We start from the raw sequence: 22,908 nt of genomic DNA on the forward strand, positions 1-22,908 counted from the left end.
CAGACCCTCCTGATTCAGTAAGAGGCATGCACCTCTACACTTCCTCACACTTGAAAATAAGATGGTATATCTCAAGCTTTACTCAAAGTTTAATATTTGAAGGGAGCAATTCATTAGGATCGGCATAGCTCATGCTAGTCTTAATGAAGTGCTCCCTGGAGTACAATCCCCTGATTCACTAAGTATGGTGACTGGCTTAGTGAATCAGGCGTATCTGCTAAACAGTGCACAGAGCCACACAGTGTACCCCTCACAGGGACTGCCATACATTTCTGGGGTAAGTTATTTCACTTTAATGGTGTAATATATGATGAATTTGATGGGCTGGCATGACCATGCACCGTCCCACCCATGTGTCTCGCATATCGGCTTTGCCGGCTGGGACTAGCATTCTAAACACAAAAAGTCACAATATTTTTGCGGAACTTCCCAGTTTTGCAAAAATATTGCGACTTATTACAGTGTTTATGCCATATTTCTGGCATATGACCACCTTAATGAATGGCCTCTTACGTTTGGCATTAGAGACTCAGGTACATAGGGGTACAAAATCTAGATTACTAGGAAGAATATCCCATGAGGGCAACCCAAACTGACTTGTCCAATAGCAATCGCTGATGTTTTCATTTGGTTGAATTCATAGATCAGGATGTTAGATATTTTTCTTCTCACCTGTACAAAAACACAACCACTTCCTGTTATTGTAGCACTGTAATCTTCGGGCACTTTAGATAGTGAGGCTCTTTGGAGTAGGAGCCGGTTATTCTTGTCCACATGGAACTGCTCAAGGAATCCAGACTTGGAACTGACCGCCACAGTCACATCTCCTTTGTCTGAATATGTCATCTCTGCATACTTGGCCAGAGCCTGAAGAGCCACCACCGTGTCCTTCAAAAGGTAAAAGTTGTAAATTTACAATAGCTGCAAGGGAAGTATGTACTAAATATATCTGACATCTAAACAAACTACTGATAAATCATAGAGATGTGACAGAAGGTATAATCCATTGGATAAGGCTCTTTACCAACCTCAATGTCTTAAAAAATATCCAGAAAAGAAATACAAGACCCTGGTGGTCGTGGTGGCATCAGATTTACTAGGCCTTCTTGGAAATAAGACCACATCTTGAATGTTCACATGCTCAAATCAATCTGATGATTACATTGGTCCATGTGTTTTTTCATAAGCAAATCAAGTCAGTCTTACGAGCCTTTTTCTTGCCACAGCCCAACTGGTAGCTCTTATTCTTGAGAAGTCTTCTTATTTTTCTACAGTGTTATTTTTTTTATATGTAGATAACTTATAAAAATACAGCTTGTCATAAACATTAGATTTTTTTTTTCCAAAATCAAAGAATTTTAGCTTAAACCGTTGAAATATTTCTTGACTTCTTGACTAACTTCATACCAGAGAAAATTATAGGGTATATCAGGCATGTTAAAATACGGAATTTAGATTGTGAGCCCCAATGGGGACAGTAATAATAATAATCTTTATTTTTATATAGCGCTAACATATTCCACAGTGCTTTACATACATTATCGTCGCTGTCCCCATTGGGGCTCTCAATCTAAATTCCCTATCAGTATGTCTTTGGAGTGTGAGAGGAAACCGGAGAACCCGGAGGAAACCCACGCAAATACAGGGAGAACATACAAACTCCTTGCAGATGTTGTCCTTGGTGGGATTTGAACCCAGGACCCCAGGCTGCAGTGCTAACCTCTTATGGATAATGTCTGTAGAGTGCTGTGGAATATAAACGAGTAACACAAATACAGTAAATATGTTCACGGGGTAATACATCATTGACACAAAAAGTCTGATAGTGGTTTCTTTGCTTCTCTTTGTTAAAAAAAATATGTACATTCGGCCAAGTCTACTGTTGATGTTTACAACGGAGGTTGTTGGCTGAAAGTGTTTGATACACAACCATGGCACTTGAGCCTTCCATTGGAGGAATACATTGGGAGGATTTCTGATGCATACTGTCCTGGAGTATGCCAAATGGACAACCTTTTGGCACATGCAGATAGAACAGTGGCCTATGGAGACTATCTTCCTGCATATAAACAATGCATTTTAGAAATGTGATGTGAATATATCCTTAGCTTGTTGGGCTGAACAGAAGGCTCTGAATTGACCCTGTAATCTAGAACATCTCTTAAAGGAGTTGTCCACAACTTTTAATTATGCCCCCAATGTATCCCCCGGGGCCCATACGGGTTTTTGTAAATACCTTCTGTTGCAATTACTGCCTGTGAGCGGCGCTATTACTGGCCGCTCACAGGAATCACGTGACCCCCAGCTGCAGCCGGCTCTGACATCCGCTGATGTCACGTCATGTTCCAGATGCAGCCGGGGGTCTCTGTCTTCTGCGTTCAACAATGAGTGATGGGTTGAGGGAGGGGTTACACCGCGGGTCATATCCAGCATCCACAGTGCGCTCTCCCTCTCCCCATTTATTGGGAAAGCGTGCAGTGGATGCTGGGCGTGACGCACGGGGTAACAGCGCCCATAACCCTGAATCCACCGCGCGGACCGTGTCACGCCTCACTTGACATGACATCAGTGCATCAGTGTCTGTTCATGTGATGCCTGTGAGCGGCCAGCGATAGCGCCGCTCACAGGCAGAAACTGCAAAAGAAGGTATTTACAAAAACCCTTATGGGCCCCGGGGGAATACATTGGGGACATAATAAAAAGTTGTGGCCAACTTCTTTAAGCTTTAGTTTATATAATATTTGGTGTATAAAAGCATTAGAAACATAGTGAAGGTTTGAGACGGGGATAAAACACGTTTATTAGAAACTAGATGGTGGCCCGATTCTAACGCATCGGGTATTCTAGAATATGTATGCGGCCGACCGGGCGCAATCAGCAGAGCGGTGTTTAAATTTGGCGCCAAAATGGCTGATTGGTCGCGGCCGGAGACCGCAACTAGCGATGAGCGGTGTTCAACTTGAACTGTTCGACAATCTCAAATTCGAGCTGTTTTGAGCGGTGTTCGAGCCGTTCGGCGAACACGAACAATTTGAAAAAAATTTGGCTGTTCGAGGTTATGTTCGATAACTGTTCGTGCACCAAAATCATAACTGGATTTTTTCTCAGTAATGCTGAAAATTAATGTTAATACGAAGTTTGAGTGTACAGCGGGGTGGGGGGAGGGGCAGGGGATGGATCTCTGCAGGAATAATGAAGATCTCCATTTTTTTTTCTCTTTCCCGCATTTACAGTGGGGAGGTGCAATCTGTCAGCCTATCAGCAGCGCACACACGGAGCGAACTGTTTTTTTTCATACAAGCAAGATGTCATTGGCAGTGTATGTCACATGTCCTTGCCCTATAAGACACAGCCATTTTCCACGTAGCCACCATTTTCTCACTGCTGCAGCTGCGTGTTAGACGGCACCGCTGTTACTGTGTGCGCTATACTTTGAATGTCAATTTCAAGCCAATTTTCGCACAAATCTACAGATAGCTTGGGAGTAGGGAATAGTTGTGATTACAGTCCTTTTGAGGACTAGGTTACATAATTTCCTACGACTTTTATCAGGCAGGTCTGTGCTCTTAAATAGATAGGTTGGGAGTAAAGACTAATTGTAATTGCAGTCCTTTTGAGGGCTAGGTTACAAAATTTCCTACGACTTTTATCAGGCAGGTCTGTGCTCTTAAATAGATAGGTTGGGAGTAAAGACTAATTGTAATTGCAGTCCTTTTGAGGGCTAGGTTACATCAGTTCCTATCACTTTTATCAGGCAGGTCTGTGCTCTTAAATAGATAGGTTGGGAGTAAAGACTAATTGTAATTGCAGTCCTTTTGAGGGCTAGTTTACATCAGTTCCTATCACTTTTTGCTAGGCAGGTCTGTGCCAGTGCTGTGCAATTTTTTTTCACAGCATTTGGCTAAATCTAGCTAAGCAAATCCTTTTTGGCCTCTTGCAGTGTGTGCAAGCTACACCACCTGTGTATAGAATACAAATACTTTTACTGCACCTAGCCAAGTAAAACCTTTTGGGCATAGCATTATTCTATTAGTCCATTTATACTAACCTCCACCAGGTTTCAAATTCAAAATAATTTTTATCTGCATCTAGCTCTGAAAAAATATTTGGGCTTGTAGCAGTGTGTGGGACTTGTTCTATTAGTCCATCTATACTAACCTCCACCAGGTTTCAAATTCAAAATAATTTTTATCTGCATCTAGCTCTGAAAAAATATTTGCGCTTGTAGCAGTGTGTGGGACTTGTTCTATTAGTCCATCTATACTAACCTCCACCAGGTTGCAAATTCAAAATAATTTTTATCTGCATCTAGCTCTGAAAAAATATTTGGGCTTGTAGCAGTTTGTGGGACTTGTTCTATTAGTCCATCTATACTAACCTCCACCAGGTTGCAAATTCAAAATAATTTTTATCTGCATCTAGCTCTGAAAAAATATTGGGCTTGTAGCAGTGTGTGTGACTTGTTCTATTAGTCCATCTATACTAACTTCCACCAGGTTTAAAATTCTAAATAATTTTTATCTGCGTCTAGCTCTGAAAAAATATTTGGGCTTGTAGCAATGTGTAGGACTTGTTCTATTAGTCCATCTATACTAACCTCCACCAGGTTGCAAATTCAAAATAATTTTTATCTGCATCTAGCTCTGAAAAAATATTTGGGCTTGTAGCAGTTTGTGGGACTTGTTCTACTAGTCCATCTATACTAACCTCCACCACCTGTGTATGTAATAAAATTGTTTTACTGCATCTAACCCAGCCAATACTTTTGGGCTAATACCACAGTTTGGCCACTCAGCTCTGCTCGGTTCCCATCCATTGTTTTTTGTGCAAACAACTCCAGAGTTGTCAATTAGTTAACCACCAAAATGAGTGGAAAAAGGCCTGTTGATGGTGGAAAGGGGAATAGGCGTGTTGGGAAGGGAAAAAAAGGTTGTGTCCGTGGGGTAGGTGTTAAAGCAACAGTAACATCTGCAGAAGAAAGACCATCTTCCAGCCAAACTAAGATGTCTACTTCTTTTAGCGGACAATGTGTTAATATCCCTTTCTTACGGCCACGCCAATCGCTACAAATTCCAGATGAGGCACAAAAAGAGCAGGTGCTTAAAACGGATATCAAGTGCTCCTTTAAGTGGGCTCTCCTCCTCCTCAACTTCAACATCACTAATACTCCAGTCCTCAGAGGTGTCACCCCAATCTCACTTGCTTCCTCACAGCTCCCAAGTCCCCAGCTGCCCGTTTGAGTATGGGGTAGAACAGATGGTTGAGTCTGCAGAGCTGTTTACTCATACTATAGCCTGGGAATCAGAGGTCGGCTCCAGAGCTAAATGATCTGCACTGATGCCCAGAATCTTTATGAGTCGGATCCAGGACCAGACCCAGAAAGTTCTGACCATAATGTAGACCCTCGTTCCCAAACTGTAACTCCTGTTGGTGGAGACAATGAGGAAGACGATGATGAGACTCAAATACCTGATTGCAGCGACAACTTGAGTTTTTTGTCAGGGCAGGAAGAGGTTGGCTCTGAGGACGACGGGTGTGATAACACACGGGGTGATGATGACGACATTGGAGTTCCCACTTACTGTCAACCCACAGTCAGCCAGTCGATGAGGTCAGCAGAGGAGGTGGAGGAGGATGCTAGTGACGATGAGGTCAGGTTGCGCCTTCCTGGACAGAGACGTAGTACTGGAGGCACGTCAAAAACTGCATCCTCAAACACAACTCTGCCTCTGACAACAAGTCGTGGTGGCTCTTCAGGTCGCATGGGTGCTAAGCCTTGCATAGCCTGGGCATTTTTCAGATCGATAAGGATGACCCAACTCGTGTTATCTGTAACATTTGTCAGCAAAAGCTAAGTAGAGGCCAAAAAATACATAGTTTGAGTACTTCATGCATGAACCGGCACATGGATATGAAGCATAAGTTGCAGTGGGAAGCTCACTGTGCTACAATGTGGCCTAGCCGGCCGGGCCAACCACCGTCTGCCACATCTTGTGCATCCACGGCCTCTTTGACTTGGGGGACAGCAGTCACACCTGTTTTGGGACGCAGAACTGCCACCTCTTTACCCGCAACAGCCAGCGTGATTGGCAGGTCATCATTTTCTTTTTAGGTGGAAACACCAGCTGGTGTTCAGCGCTGTCCGACATTGATAGCACCACCTTTGGATCAAGGCAACCTAACATGTCCACCAGCATCTTCCTCACAGACGGGCAGTTTGCCGGGGACACCCTTCTCAACCCTGTCTAAGCACAATAGCCAGCCCTCGGTCCCTCAGATGTGGACAAGTAAAAGACGATTTGCTCCTAGCCATGAGAAAGCTAAGAGGTTGAATTTCACCATCTGCAAGCTCTTGGCTACAGAAATGCTGCCTTTCCGCCTGGTGGACACAGAGGATTTTCGAGACCTTATGTCTGTCGCAGTGCCCCAGTACCAGATGCCCAGTCGGCACTACTTCTCAAAGAAAGGTGTGCCTGCGCTTCACCAGCATGTCGCACACAACATCACCGCTTCTTTGAGAAACTCTGTTTGTGACAGGGTGCATTTCACCACAGACACTTGGACGAGTAGGCATGGACAGGGGCGTTACATGTCGCTGACTGGGCACTGGGTAGCTATGGTGACAGCAGGACAAGGGGCTGCTGTCCAAGTCTTGCCGTCCCCACGAGTTGTGCGTCGATCCTCTTTATCTCAAAGTTCCTTCACTGCTTCTGCCTCCTCAACCTCCTCTCGGTCCTCCAGCTACACCCAAAGCCTGTCTGGTCATGCCACAAGCTTTCTAACTGCGTAGAAGGGATCCTGCACACCTCCTTACTATGCTGGCAGCAGGGCTCAACGTCATCAGGCGTTTTTACTTTGAAATGTCTGGGAAATGTGAGTCACATAGATGAGGAGTTGTGGTCAGCTCTGGAGAACCAGTTTCATGAATGGTTGTCTCCACTGGACCTGAAACCAGGGAAGGCCGTGTGCGACAATGCTGCAAACCTGGGTGCGGCCCTTCGCCGGGGCAATGTCACACACGTGCCTTGTATGGCTCACGTGTTGAACCTGGTTGTCCAGCAATTTTTAGCCCACTATCCCGGATTAGATGGCCTTCTGCAGAGGGCACGGTCGCTGTGTGCTCACTTCCGCCGTTCGCATCCCGCAGCTCAGTGACTTACATCTCTACAGAAGTCGTTGGGCCTGCCACTTCACCGGCTAAAATGCGATGTGCCTACCCGGTGGAATTCAACTCTGCACATGTTGCAGCGACTGTGGCAGCACCGACAAGCCCTGGTGCAATATGTTCTGACGTATAGCCTGGGCCAACGAGATCCAGAGGTGGGGCAAATCACGCTGGAGGAGTGGTCTCAGATCAGTGACCTATGCACCTTTCTGCTCAGTTTTGAAATGGCGACGAAGATGTTTAGTGCTGACGATGCCATTATCAGCATGACTATTCCGGTGATTTACATGCTGGAGCACATGATAAACAGAATTCGGAGACAGGTGGTGGCACAAGAGGAGGTGGAGGAAGTAGAGGAGGAGGAGTTGTATGCGGAAGGGCTAACATCTGCAAGGTCCAGACGGTCGGCAGCACCAAGGCGGCAGGCATGTGAGGGTGGGGGAGATGGTTTTACCAGGGCGCATGGTAGCAGCCAAACTAGTGAGGAAGGTGCAGGAGCCCAGGAAGTAGTGGAGGACGAACTGATGGAAGACTCATCAGATGAGGGAGACCTTGATCATATTTCTGTTGTGCGAGGTTGGGGGGAGAGGGCAGAGGAAGGAAGCATGATTGTTACCTCGCCACCAACACAACAGGGACTTGGTGCTCCTGGATGCGCAAGACACATGAGTGCCTTCTTGCTGCACTACCTGCAACATGACCCTCGAATTGTGAGAATTAGAAATAATCCTGACTACTGGGTTGCCACACTGTTAGATCCCCGGTACAAAAGTAAATTTGCAGAAATTATTCCTGCCATAGAAAGGGATGCACGCATGCAGGAGTATCAGCAGAGACTGTTGCAGAATCTTACATGTGCTTTTCCACAAAACACCAGTGGTGCACGTAGTGAATCTCGCAGTTGCAACTTGCCAACCGTGGGACCGTCGAGTGTTCAGCACTCAAAACGTAACAGAAACACAGTATCTGCTTGTAACATCAATTTTGCGGAATCATTTCACCACTTTTTTAGCCCATCCTTTGTAAGGCCACAGGAGACAAGAAGTCTGACACATAGTCAATGCCTAGAGACGATGGTACAGGAGTATCTCCAAGTAAACATTGAAGCCATGACTGTGTCACTGGACCCTTGCTCTTTTTGGGCTTCCAATCTGGATAAATGGCCGGAGCTCGCCACTTGCGCCTTGGAGATCTTGTCATGCCCCACAGCCAGCGTTCTGTCTGAACGTGTGTTCAGCGCTGCTGGTGGTGTGCTGACAGATAAGCGCACGCGGCTCTCCACTGATAATGTAGACAGACTCACGTTCATAAAGATGAACAAATCATGCATCCGAAAGCACTTTTCTACCCCTGTGTCATCCTGGGGAGAGTAAAAGCTTGATGATTTGTTAAAATCACCTCACCAACCGTTTTAAGCTTTCAAATTACTAATCATGTTTATCTGTATCTTGGCTGGAAAATAATTTGGGCCTTGTTGCAGTGTGCAGTACTGATTCTATTAGGCCATCTATACTAAACTCCACCAGATTTAAAATTACTAATCATGTTTATCTGTATCTTGGCTGGAAAATAATTTGGGCCTTGTAGCAGTTTGCAGTACTGATTCTATTAGGCCATCTATTCTAAGCTCCACCAGCTTTCAAATTAATAATAATTTTTAGCTGCATCTAGCCCGGAAAATAATTTTGGGGCTCCTAGATGCGCAAGACACATGAGTGCCTTCTTGCTGCACTAGCGGCAACATGACCCTCAGATTGTCAGAATTCGAAATAATCCTGACTACTGGGTTGCCACACTCTTAGATCCCCCACACTCTTCGATCAACCTTTTCATTTTAATAAAGAACAAAAAAATGGTCATTTTTGAAATTATAAGCATTAGCAGGTTATTAGAAACTGAAATCAAACAGTTTTCAACTCAAAACTTTATTCTAGGTGATGTTACATTTGCACATAGAACCCCTTGTTCGAAAGGAGCTTCTGAACTCTCTCGTCCATTGAATTTGTCAGGTTTTGGATGGTTTCTGCTACAATTGTTTTGCATGAGGACAGAATACCCTCCCAGAGCTGTTGCTTAGATGTGAACTGCCTCCCGCCATCATAGACACTCCTTTTGATGATGCTCCAGAGGTTCTCAATGGGGTTGAGGTCAGGGGAGCATGGGGGTCACACCATAAGTTTGTCCCCTTTTATGCCCATATCAGCCAGAGATGCAGATGTGTTATGTGCAGCATGAGACGGTGCATTATCATGCATGAAAATGATCTTGCTGCGGAATACAGGGTTCTTCTTCTTCAACCATGGCAGGAAGTGCTGTTTGAGAAACTCCACATATATTATGGAGTTCATCTTTACCCCTTCAGGGATCCTAAAGGGGCCAACAATCTCTCTCCCCATGATTCCAGCCCAAAACATTACTCCACCTCCTCCTTGTTGGCGCCATAGCCGTGTTTGCATGGCGTGTCCATCACCCAGCCATCCTCCACTCCATCCATCTGGACCATCGAGCGTTGCACGGCACTCATCGGTGAACAAAACAGTTTTGAAGTCAGTCTTCATGTATTGTTTGGCCCACTGGAGCCGTTTCTGCTTGTGTACAGTGGATAGAGGAGGTCGACAGGATGGCTTACGCACAGCTGCAAACCTCTGAAGGACCCTGCATCTTGTTGTTCGGGGACGTTGGAGGCACCAGCAGCTTCAAAAACTTGTCTGCTGCTATGACAAGGCTTTTTTGCCGCTGCTCTTTTAACCTGACGTAATTGCCTGTAGGAAAGAGTCCTCAATTTTCCATTATCAGCACGCACACATGTGTACTGTGAATCAGCTACATACTTCTTGATTGTGCGATGATCAGGATGAAGTGTCTTGGCAATGTTGATTGTAGTCATGCCTTGACCCAAACACTCCACAATTTGTTGCTTCTCAGCAGCCGACACATCCTTTTTCTTTCCCATTTTGGCAGAAAATGTAGGCTGCTTAATAATGTGGGACAGCCTTCTTAAGTAGTCTTGCCTTTCATTGGACACACCTGCCAAACTAATTAGCACAGGTGTCTGCAATTGCTTACAGTGATATAAAGAGCCCTGACACACATCACCATCAATGAGTTTAACTGACAAACAAAAAAATTCTTACCTTATCACTCCTAAACACTTTTTGCATAATAATTTGGAACACAGTGTACATGTGCTTTTCCACAAAACACCAGTGGTTCACGTAGTGAATCTTACAGTTCTAACTTGCCAACCGTGGTCTGTATGGAGTTGTTCAATAAAGGGCCCAAAATTAAGATAACATAGACGGGAGAGGTCTCTATGAATACGAATTCCTAAGTATTTAATACCCTGTGAGGGCCAGGCAAAGGGAAAGTTGGACTGGATGGAATCCTGTATGGATTTGGGGAGGGAGACATCGAGGGCCTCAGACTTCGCTGCATTGATTTTAAAATTTGACCATGTAAGAAAGTGATCTATTTCAGCCATAACATCAGGGATGGATATATGTGATTGAGTGATATATACTAGGACATCATCAGCAAATGCAGAGCACTTGTACTCGGTGCCTCCCACCTCAGTCCACCTAATATTGGGGTTATGGCAAATTGATGAGAGCAGGTGCTCCGTCACTAGGATGTATAAGAGAGGGGACAGAGGACATCCCTGCCTTCTCCCATTGGTGATTATGAAAGGTGATGAAAATGTTCCATTCATCTTCAGCCTAGGTGACGTATTGCGATACAGGGCCCTGATTTTGCCTATAAAAGGGTCCCCTAGACCCCTACCCCAAGCTTTTTAAGGGAATAATATATGGCGTGCCAGGAGACTCTATGGAATGCTTTCTCAGCATCCAACGAGAGTATCTAATTACAAATTTTTAACTGCATCTAGCGCAGGAAATACTTTGTGCCTAGTAGCAGTGTCTGCTAGTCAGCGGATTATCCCAGCTGTTAAGCAAGCTACACCACCTGTAGTTTGGACACTTAATTTTTTCAAAGGAAATGGTTCGGGCCCCCGGGACACTCAGTGAAGAGCATCGGGGAGGCACCCCAAGGCACAGGAGCTGGGACTGGCGGTAGGACGCCTTGCGGTGGACCGCCAAGCTCGATCCTTATAAAAGCTTTTTAACTGCAGCAGCTTTAGTGGACGCTACTGGAGCTGGAATTACCCCGGCTGCTGGCATGAGACTTGCCCTTCAATAGATCCTTGTAAAAGGATTTAAAGTGTACTCATTCAAATTAGAGAGACAATTTAAATTAAAAAGATTAGACCTGCCTCCACCGCAGGGGGGCTCGCTCGACCCACCAGCGGACAGGCACCAGTATTGGGAGAAGGTGGGCTGGCCGTCAGGGTCCACCGCGGCTCTGGCACAAACCCGGCGACACGGAGGTCGCACGGGCAGGAACGGACTGGCCGTGTAGGCTTCGCACTTTTTTGGTTTTAGAAGGGCATGACATGCCTATATCTGTGTCTCTCCCTCCTTTTACTCCTCCACCTCTTTTCTTTTCACATGACTATATGTACTTGTCACTTTTCCATGTGTTAGTTGTGTCTTCTGAGCAGTTTGTCAGCTTTTGGACACCTTTGAAGTGTTTTCTATGTGTTTTCTATGTGTTCTATGTGTTTTTGTTTGCCTGCCATTGGTTTTAATGTTGTTCGACGGTGTTTGACGAACAGTTCGGCGAACATACGGGTGTTCGACGAACCGAACCGAACTCGAACACTACGGGGGTGGCTCAACACTAACCGCGACCAATCAGCAAAGCGGTGTTTAAATTTGGCGACAAATCAGCGAACCGTGTTAGTGAGGACCTGAGAGCGTGTTTAAATTTGGCGCCAAAATCGCTGATTGGTCGTGGCCGGCGGCAGCGACCAATCAGCGAATTGTATTAGTGAGGACCGGGGAGCGGCGCTTCCTGTGCGGGTACTTCCGCTGCAAGCAGCCGGGAGATGACCGGCTGCTTGCAGCAGAAGTATCCCGACCGGCGGCGCCGCTCCCCGGTCCTCCCTTCACACTTGCCGTCGGGAGATCAGCGGCCCTAGCCGCTGATCTCCCGATGGTAGCCGCATGGAGTTCAGCAGCGGCGCCGCCGGTCGGGGTACTTCTGCTGCTAGCGCCGGTCATCTCCCAGCTGCATCGCCGCTGACCTATGTGCAGAGCAGTGTTTAAATTTGGCGCCAATATCGCTGACGCCAATATCGCCGACGGTCGCGACCAATCAGCGAACCGTGTTAGTGAGGACCGGAGTGCGTGTTTAAATTTTGCGCCAAAATCACTGATTGGTCACGACCGGTGGCCGTGACCAATCAGCATAGTGGTGTATAAATTTGGGGCCAATATCGCCGCGACCACTCAGCGAATCGTATTAGTGAGGACCGGGGAGCCGCGCTGCCTATGCGGGTACTTCCGCTGCGAGCAGCCGGGAGATGACTGGCTGCTCGCAGCAGAAGTATCCCGACTGGCAGCGCCGCTCCCCGGTCCTCCCTTCACACTTGCCATCGGGAGATCAGCGGCCCTAGCCGCTGATCTCCCGACGGTAGTCGCATGGAGGTCAGCGGCGCCGTCGGTCGGGGTACTTCTGCTGCTAGCAGCCGGGAGATGACTGGCTGCTCGCAGCAGAAGTATCCTGACCGGCAGCGCCGCTCCCCGGTCCTCCCTTCACACTTGCCGTCGGGAGATCAGCGGCCCTAGCTACTGATCTCCCGACGGTAGTCGCATGGAGGTCAGCGGCGCCACCGGTCGGGGTTCTTCTGCTGCGAGCAGCCAGTCATCTCCCGGCTGCTCGCAGCGGAAGTACCCGCATTGGCAGCGCCGCTCCCTGGTCCTCACTAATACGATTCGCTGAGTGGTCGCGGCAATATTGGCCCCAAATTTAAACACCGCTCTGCTGATCGGTCGCGGCCGGACCAATCAGTGAGGCGGGATTTCCTGGACAGAAGGACAGACAGACGGGATAAGACGATTATATATATTAGATGCATAGAAAATACAAAAGTGTAAAAAGTGAAGGTGCAAGCTAAGTGTCGTTTACATGTTTTGAGCTGATCTCAGCTATTAGGGCTCGTTCATACATGTAAACATCGGACGAGTGGTATCCGATGATTTATCAGATACAAATCGGACTAATGCTATTTTATGGGGCAGTGCTGATCAGCATTTTTTTTCTCACACGGATTCGGCATGAGAAAAAAAAAAATCACAGCTTGCTGCGATTTGCTGCACAAATCTGATTGCACTCAGACATTCACGTCTATGGGTGAATGGAGATCATCGGACTGCACTCGGATGTCCGATTTCTGCAGACTCACAGAATGGAGAAGATGGAGAAATCTTGATCTTCATTGTCTCCTGAGAGAATCGGATAACACTTTGCTGACACTCTGATCAAACTCAGATCAGAGTTTGTTTGGAGTGTCATTAACATAGTCGATTCGATCCTCTTGGATGAGAGAATCTACGGTTGTTTGAGTGAGCCCTAAGTCATAGCCTCATAGCTAAGAGCTGAGATCAGCTCGAATCATATAAGCAACATCTAGCTTGCACCTTCACTTTTTGCACTTTTGGATTTTCAATAAATTTCCAATAAATTTGTTTTATCCCAATGCCGGACTCAAATATTCACTATGTTTCAATTCTCTATTGCTATGCGGAGACAGGAAACATCCTGAGACCAAACAGGGAGTGCCTCATTTTAGGAAAGGTTTAGTGTCTTGCACATTTGTTTCTATGTATAAAAAAGCATTCCCTGGTGAATCCTTAAAGTTTGTTGTGTCCATTACGATCAGTAAATTCTCTACTGCTTAGGATCCTTACTTTACCTGAGTAGAAGAATAGCCTCCATACGGATTCTGTTGCTTGCTCAGCCAGCTCACAATCTCTGAAGATATGCCTAAATCTGGAGTTGGACCAGAAAGAAGAGCCAGGAGAACATAGGATGTCATCTCAACTTCTGCTGAGGGAGCTCGGCACCAATATGAGACTTCAGAGGGAGGTTTGGAGTTCCGCTTCCAGTGCAACTGTCCATCTGTAGAGGAGATAAGCATTTTAGACATCCTATATATTGACTGCACTGTTATTTCCGAAATGTTTACTATAGAAAGGTTGACTTATTAATTTATAATAAACATTAATATAAATATTTTTTGGATAAACATGAATTCTGATGTCTTAACCCAACAGTTCTACAGACATAAGCAGCGATACCCAGATGCCACTTATAACCTCTAGTAGAAGCAGTTTATCACAAATCACATTTTTCCAGGCAGCTCTTTGATAGAGATGAGCGGTGTTCGACTCGAACTGTTCGCCAATCTCAAATTCGAGCTGTTTTGGGCAGTGTTCGAGTCGTTCGACGAACTCGAACCATTTGCAAAAAATTCGGCTGTTCGAGGTTATGTTCGATAACTGTTCGTGCACCAAAAGTGCAACTGGATTTTAGCTTGGGCCTCCCTGCACTGCGGATTCCAGCCCCCAGCTGCCTAGTTGTACCAGGCTGGATACAAAAATAGGGCAAAGCCTCACGTATTTTTTTTTTAATTATTTCATGAAATTCATGAAATAATAATAAAAAAAAAAGGGCTTCCCTATATTGTTGTGTCCGGCCAGGTACAAATATGCAGCTGGGGGTGGGGGCAGCCCGTTCCTGGATGCTGTACCTGTCTGGCATACAAAAATATGGCGAAGCCCATGTCAAAATTTTTGGGTAAATTAATTTAAAAAAAAAATAAATAAATAATAATTTAGAGACTGCATCTTTATTAACCCCTCAAGTGGAGGGGTTAATAAAGATGCAGTCCCTAAATGTGTTTTTTTAAAATTTTTTAATGAATTTTTCACCAAAACTCAGCACTCAGTTTTTGGAGCAGAAACTGAGCACAATCTCGTCAAATCCTCCTTATAAGTTTTGATGTTTTTTTAAGTTTTAAAATAGCCATGAAGCACGTTTTGGATTGGTACATCTGTATAACATCAGAACGACTGTCAGCACATGAATGCAGTGCCAAAACCACTGTCACCACATGAATGCAACCTCAGAATCACAGTCAGTACATGAATGCACCACCAGAACCACCCTCAGTACATGGATGCAGTGCCAGAATCACCATCGGTACATGAATAAATCGCCAAGCTTAGTACAGCGATCAACTGCAATGTCGGGTCAGCCCCAAGTACAATTGTATCCCATGAACCTACAAGTCCCAGTATGTCTTTAACAATGGTGAGAAGATACTGGGAGTTGTTGTCAACAGTCATCATCAGCCTGTGGACCATTCAAGAACCACAGCAGTGAGGAGCAGTAATGCTAGTCAAATTTCATATATTTCATGTTCGCCTACTTAGCACCACAGCAGTGATGAGACCTAGTCAAAATCAAAAATAGACATTTTCCTCCAGGTACCTTTTACGTGACATCTTCTCTGATTGAAGTTGTTCCCATCCATTTTGTCTCCATGTTGCACAGACGCCATGATTAGATTTCATGTCCAGAGCTAGTCACTGTTCACCTCCCTTTTCTCCGGTCTTCTGCAGCACTTCCTGACATGGTTCTCTTAATAAAAAATATTTCCCATGCTGTGCCCCCAAATCAGAAATTGCCCCAATGTGCTTCCTGCACAAAATATCCCCCCACACTGCCCTTCTCCAAAATATCCCCCCACATTGCACCTCTTCAAAATATCCACCACATACTGCCCTTCTGCAAAATATCCACCACACACTGCCCCTTTGCAAAATATCCCCGCACTAACCTTCTCCAAAATATTCCTCCCATGCTTCTCCTTTGCAAAATGTCCCCCCAAATTGCCCTTGTGCAAAGTATCCCCTGCACACTGCCCCCCTGCAAAATATCCCTGCACACTGTCCCTCTTCAAAATATTTCCCCACTAACCTTCACCAAAATATCCCCCCGCACTGTTTCTTTGCAAGATACCCCACCACTTACTCTCTCCAAAACATCCCCCACCCTGACTTTCTTCCAAATATCCTCCCCACAAACACACTGCCCCTTAGCAAAATATCCCTCAACTGCCTTTTGCAAAACTGTGCCCCCTTTCCCAATTATCCCCATTATGTGCCCTCACGGTAACATTAACCCCTCCCCCACATCCACAATAATGTTCATTCAATCTTCAGCTTTTTGATGGAGTGCGTTATGTTCCCGCACCATCTCTGCTTATCTGGACCAGAGCTGGTGGTAACTCCTTTGCCCGTTACGGTGGCACAGTGTTCAAATGTAGGGAGCAGCGTCTCGCTGACAGCTTTGAAAGTCACATGCGGCCTGCCGCCGTATGTTGAGCAGATCTGGTATAGGGTATATTATCCCATATTTCAAGCAGAGTGCTTGTAGCTTTATATTTTCTTACCTCCCCGCACAGCTTTTTCCTCCAATTTGTCCATTAAGGTTTTCCTGAGTTCAGTTTCTCCAGACAATGTGAAGGCGTAGGCCAGCAGAGCCTGGGTATATACATTGCTGACATTCACAGATGCTTTCCTCAGACAGGATAGAGCATTGCTCATTAATGGATCCTAAGACAAAATAAAAAAATGAAGGAATATTAGTGGTAAAATGTTTTTTACAAGTGGTTTGCTGTGGTGCTTTCTGACACACCACTGCTGCAACATTTTTCACATGGGGGGTGGAGAAGGCACTTCAAACCCCCCCCCCCCCCCACTTCATTAGTACACCTGACTTACTCTCTGTTACCCACACTGGTATAGCAGTTAAAGCCTAATGTCTCTGACAACCTATGATGATAATGGGGTTAATTTTAATATTTATTATCCATAGATATCTCACTCCAAATCCACCATATAGTTTCAAATGTCTGCTGTCTCACCTACTGCTAAGTAAAATAGAAGATGGACACATCCTCAAAGTAGTCAACCTCCTTGGGAGGATGTAAACTCAATCAGTTTACCTCAAAAAAGTTTTTATTATACTCACAGGATGAAAATTTGTTACAATGCACATGTAAAGTTATGGACAACTTGGCTGCCTGACTCAGAGTTTCGCCATTATGGCTTCTTCCAAGGGCCATAGAAACTGTAATGTCAAAACTCTGAGTTGTACAGCTGACCTTATGACAATTTTATATGTGTATTGTAATAAGTTTTTATCCTGTGAGCATAGTAAAAGCTTTCTTGTGGTAAACAAACTCCCTTGAGCTATCGGGAGGATGTGTCCTCCTTCTATTGTATTTTGCATTAAGTGAGACAGGAGGCACCAGAAACTAGATGGTGAATGCAGTGTAGATTAATGGAGAACTGGACACCTGTTTTGTACCTAGAACTGAATGACTTTATGCGAGTCCCATCTACTCAGAAATAGAAGACTATGAAGATCAGAAAAGTCCTAATTTGCTTTTATTGTATTATTTTTCAATTGGCTTTTAAGTTTAACCAACTTAGCTGTGCTGCTGAACTCAGACTTTTTTCCAGACTCGTTGCAAGAACCATCTGCTCATCTTTCCATGTAGTTTTCATATTTACAGCATTAATGCTTTTTCTGTGCCCCTTTAAGACAGCCCCTCCACTAGCCAAGGTACATGATGTCACTGTGACAACCTACATGAATTTGGCAACGGTGAGGGGAGAAGATCATGTGGCACATCACAGAAAGCCAAGATCTGAACCAAAAATAGCCATCAGGTCACTGGCAGTGGTAGTAGTGCCAAAATTAATTTTTAATTAAAAACTACATTGTTTTAAGAAGATAACTTATAGGCAGGAAAGATGAAAAGTTTTTGAAAGCCCTTTCAATAATTTTAGATTGACTGACAGTCAACATTTGCCAGCAGCATTTTTGCCTCTTCCAAAAATTGTCAAAAGGACTAAAAAAAACACTGCAAAAATGCTGTGCGTGAATTGTTTTTTAAATTTATTTGGAATAATTGCCGAACCTGTGAAGAGGGTTCAAGTTCCCTCTGCTCAGTTTTAAAAAACATGAGCTAGGCTCCTATTCCCACAGGACCTCATTGCAGATGTATGCCAGTAACACCCACTGAGCCTTCCTTCCTCTTAACCCACCTGCTTAAACTACATTGGGACCATTAGACATCTATGGTTTTTGCCCCTTTTGCAATAACAAGTGTAATTAAAAAAATATGGAAAATTTTGGCTTGTAGTGAAATTATTTGAATTGTCGAAACTTTATAACTTACCTTTGTAGATACACCGGCCTCCAAAAGTGCAATAGTTAAATACCCCGAGAGAGAAATGTGATCTTCTACTCCTCCCTGAAACAAAAAGTTAGCGAATCATTACTTTATTTATTGATTATATTACTATTTAGGAAAATGTTGAAAGATCAACTTTTTCGTATGTATTTTGTTATGTTTTATTCATTCTTGACATGATCAAGACTGGGACAAGTGGAAGGCAGGTTAGGCATTCACCTAGGATATTACCTCCCTCATCAATACATGTATACATCATCAGAACCATCAGTAGTACATGAATACAGTACCAGAACAACCATCACTATGTGAATACATCACCAGACCCACAATCAAAATAGGAAAACAATGCCAGAAACCACCATCAGTACATGAATACTTCACCAGAACCACTACCAGTACAGGAATACTACAGAAGAACCACCATGAGTTTTGCCAGAAGCTGTATTTATCGCATGATGAATGCAAACACTACCAGACATATTATTTTATCTATAATGGCATCTGTTTAGATTCCATTAGGGTATCCTTCAAATACTGGACATCTTAATTGAAACCAAATGGCCCCCAATATAGTTAAGCTATATTGGTTTCCATGACTGTCACTGGGACTGACCTTTAAAATATAGGATGTCAGGGATGAATATTGCTATTTGGGTCTGGTATCATGTAAACAGTTCACAAATAATGAGTGATTCTATATCTAAATGAGATTGCACTCCCACGCCCCTAAAGTGTAACACTTAGTTTTACATTTGCTGGTATTTTTTAGTGAAAAAGGTAACAATTCTAGTGGAGGTGTTCATCAGAGCTTGTTACATGACCCATCTTAGTCGGTGGGGGGGGGGGTGTTAGAGGACCTGTTATCTTACTTTATTAACTATTCCCTTGTCTGGTGCGGTGGTGAGGGACGCCATTGACCTAATCTGACTAGGGTACCAAAATTGTACATGATTATAGAGTCAGTTATTTACTGTACATCTGTCATCTGGACCACTTCTTGTGCCGAGGTCACTGTGCAGGGAAGGGGAGAAAAGATGCATTGTCGCCTAGCTTTCTAATAAAAGTGTTACCTTTCATAGAGACTAGTTTGGTCCTGCCCCCTGGCCTCTGCAGGTGATTTCTAGAGACCATTTTTACTTTTTTTTTAAATTTCGTTAAGGACTTCAATTTGAAGAATCCACTAAAAGCCTTGACAGGCTGCAGTTCATATCACAATCCTTCTGTGGTCACATATCAAAACATAAAATATAAACTAACTGAGAAATGTGAGGAAGGACACATCTAAACTGACACGTCTCTGTGTTTTTCATGGACTCATGGTCCGTGTAAAAACATGTACATGTGGGCAGCATGGTGGCTCAGTGGTTAGCACTGCAGCCTTGCAGCGCTGGGCTCCTGGGTTCAAATCCCACCAAGGACAACATCTGCAAGGAGTTTGTATGTTCTCCCCGTGTTTGCATGGGTTTTCTCCAGGTTCTCTGGTTTCCTCCCACACTGCAAAGACATACTGATAGGGAATGTAGATTGTGAGCCCCAATGGGGACAATGATGATTATTTCTGAATTGTAAAGCACTGCAGAATATGATGGCACTATATAAATATAAGGATTATTATTAATACATGTGCATAACACCTTAGTATGAGTGGTGTCCATGAAAATAATGAATACCACACGTACTAGAAAAACTAACATGTGAAGGAGGCCTTATGAGTGTTATTTGTAATCTGTTGCCACAGATAGTACTAATTCGCCTAAAATGAATGTCTGAATGAATTTTCCCTAAGGAAAACAAATTGATAAAATGGTTAAAAAATGCAATTCAGCCATTGTTTTTTTGTTCTAAGTTTACAGTGTTAATTGTGCAGTAAAAGTGACTTGGAAACATGGCTCTCCAGATCAGTACAAATTCGAAGATATCAAGCATGAATTGTTTTTCCTATAATTTTACTGGTTGAAAAAAAAATCAAAATGTTGTAAAAAAACAATACAGTACATTGGAATGAGTTGTAAGACCCGCAGCTTTCTTCCATTAACCTCAATGGAACTGTGTAGGAGTTTGCTTTTTGTATGACAAGCTGGTATTTTTATTGATATATTTTGGAATAAATACTGTGTTTTGATCACTTTCTATTGATTTTTTTAGCGTTATAGCCGTGACTAAATAAACTGTAATTGTAGCATTTTGATTTTGTCGTTATGCCGTGTTCCGATTGGCTTCACTAATTTTATATTTGGATAGAGCAGGTTTTTCTGGATGCAGTGATACCAAATATCTATTCATTTTTTTAGATTTTATCTTTCCTCATTGTTTACACTTAAGGCCCCGTCACACTTAGCGATGCTACAGCGATCCCGACAACGATACGACCTGTCAGGGATCTTTGCTGCGTCGCTATGTGGTCGCTGGTGAGCTGTCAAACAGGCAGGCTCACCAGCGATCAGGGGAGCAGCGACATAGTGGAAAGAATCTTTCCACGATGTCCTGCTCCTGGTTACCAGCCTGCTGAAGCAGGAGCAGGCTGGTAACCATGATAAACAGCGGGTTACTAGGGGCACACGCGCACTTAGTAACCCGCTGTTTATCATGGTTGCCACTCTGCTACTGTGAGCAGGAGGTTACCGCTCACCGTAGAAGAGTGGTAACCATGATAAACAGCGGGTTACTAGGGGCACACGTGCACCTAGTAACCCGCTGTTTATCATGGTTACCACTCTGCTACGGTGAGCGGGAGGTTACCGCTCACCGTAGCAGAGTGGTAACCATGATAAACAGCGGGTTACTAAGAGCATGTGTGCCCCTAGTAACCCGCTGTTTATCATGGTTACCAGCCTGATCGCTGGTCCCGCTGGTCACACACAGCGATGTGTGCTGACCAGCGGGAGGGCAAAGACCAAAAAATGGTCCAGGACATTTTGCAGTGATCAGCGACCTCACAGCAGGGGCCTGATCGCTGCAAAGTGTCACACATAGAGACATCGCTGGTGAGGTCGCTGTTGCGTCACCAAAACCGTGACTCAGCAGCGATCTCGCTAGCGATCTCGCTATGTGAGACGGGGGCTTTACAGTATGTGGCTGGCTGTAGGGTAAAGAGAGACACATTTGTTGATCTCTCTGTTGGCTTCTTTGAATTTTATTTGAAAGCCTTTACATGTGTTCTACTCCTTCTTTTACTTATATTTGTAACTTAACAATTACTCTGTTCTTGGTCTACCTTCATGGCATTATTGAAGAGTCTCCCCACACTTCGGAAACATCCGGTGTCTTCCTGGTTCTTTTTCAGCCATGAGAAGGAGTGGTTCAAGTGACTTTCATCTATGAAAATATAGGGTCGAGCTTTGCTAAAGGACTTCACTACAAATCCAGTCAACCTGTAGAAACAAATTTAAGTGTTGTATATTTACACAACAATAATTTATTATTTTCCATATTTAAAAATCCTAGACATCCCCTTTATTCCTGTTATTCAAACCCAGCTCTGGAAATACAAACATAGCAAAATAGACGAACCATGTGTTTCCTTCTTTGTCATTTTTACCAAAAGCACTGTATGATCCATCATCACGTTTGTATGTAAGCTGTCGCTGATACCCTGTGAGAAGCAAGAAAAAAGGAAACAAAAAATATTTTCATATTTCATATGCCAGGGAGCATTGCATGGCTTCCCAATGCCATTTTGGCGATCTAATCAGAAGGATAAATTTTACCCCTTAAACTTTCCCTATAAAGATATCTCATCCAACCATCCGGCCACCTACATTGCACTGACAAGAAGCAGTTACCCCAAAACAGCTGTCTGCAGCCGGAGTTATTTTTCTTTGGAAGAAGATATGGGTTTGGCCTTGTATCCTAAGTCAGGTGACAAGGCTATTTGAAGGGTTCTGTCACGGGTATATCAAGTGTGAAAGACAGTCGTTTTGGATTCGGCTGTAGAAGGTCACGGCACTTGGCATTGCAGATGCCTTCTTGATCCTCTCATCTCTGTAGTGTAGTGATAGCCTTCTCCCTTTAGAACCCAGCAGTGACCTCCGCCTTCTGCTGCTAATTGACACGCCCTTGCTTGGTTGTTAAAAGCTCTGAGTGTCTCCAGAGAGTCGCCGGTGATAGCTCTATGTTCCTCTGTCCAGGCTTGGAGTACTAGTAGTCAGCTAGTTTCTTCTTGGAGTTCCCTTGGAGAACAGTTGGCGTGATCTCTCTGATGTCTTCTCAAGCTGAGTGTATCCCCCTTTGTTTGTTAACTTGTTGTCTTTAGTTACAATGGGGCCTGACTAGTGTTCACCCCATCCCCTCCCTATCTAGGGCCTAGCTCTAAGGACACTCAGGGATTAGGTTTCCTTCTCAGCGATAGGTGCAGAACCTATTTAGGGACGATAGCGTAGTCAGGGTGATATTAGATCGGCCTAGGGGTCTCCACTCTCCCTTTCCCTAGTTCTTGGGCTCCCTTCCCCCTCTTCCCATTGTTGTACTCTTGTTCCTTCCCTCACCTTGCGTGACAGGTTGATATTGAGTTCTAGGATTGCTATTACCTCAAATACATGACACTAAAGACCCCGTTGTCTTCTTCTGTGAA

At 44.5% G+C, this 22,908-nt stretch overlaps 1 protein-coding gene across 1 annotated transcript in view; it reads right to left on the reverse strand.

Moving 5' to 3' along the window:
- Positions 1–22,908, reverse strand: part of LOC141273395 (alpha-2-macroglobulin-like) — a 257,598-nt gene that overhangs the window by 18,626 nt on the left and 216,064 nt on the right. Inside the window, exons 25-30 of the mRNA XM_073685161.1 lie at positions 21,849–21,930; positions 21,553–21,709; positions 18,321–18,395; positions 16,524–16,686; positions 13,980–14,185; positions 673–888 (exon numbers count right to left, since the gene is read on the reverse strand). Coding sequence (XP_073541262.1) covers positions 673–888; positions 13,980–14,185; positions 16,524–16,686; positions 18,321–18,395; positions 21,553–21,709; positions 21,849–21,930 — 899 coding nt within the window. The remainder of the gene's footprint in view (positions 1–672; positions 889–13,979; positions 14,186–16,523; positions 16,687–18,320; positions 18,396–21,552; positions 21,710–21,848; positions 21,931–22,908) is intronic.

Source organism: Phyllobates terribilis, unplaced genomic scaffold (genome assembly GCF_046119375.1).
Source record: "Phyllobates terribilis strain yellow unplaced genomic scaffold, ASM4611937v1 Scaffold_5__5_contigs__length_657084704, whole genome shotgun sequence".
NCBI lineage: Eukaryota > Metazoa > Chordata > Amphibia > Anura > Dendrobatidae > Phyllobates > Phyllobates terribilis.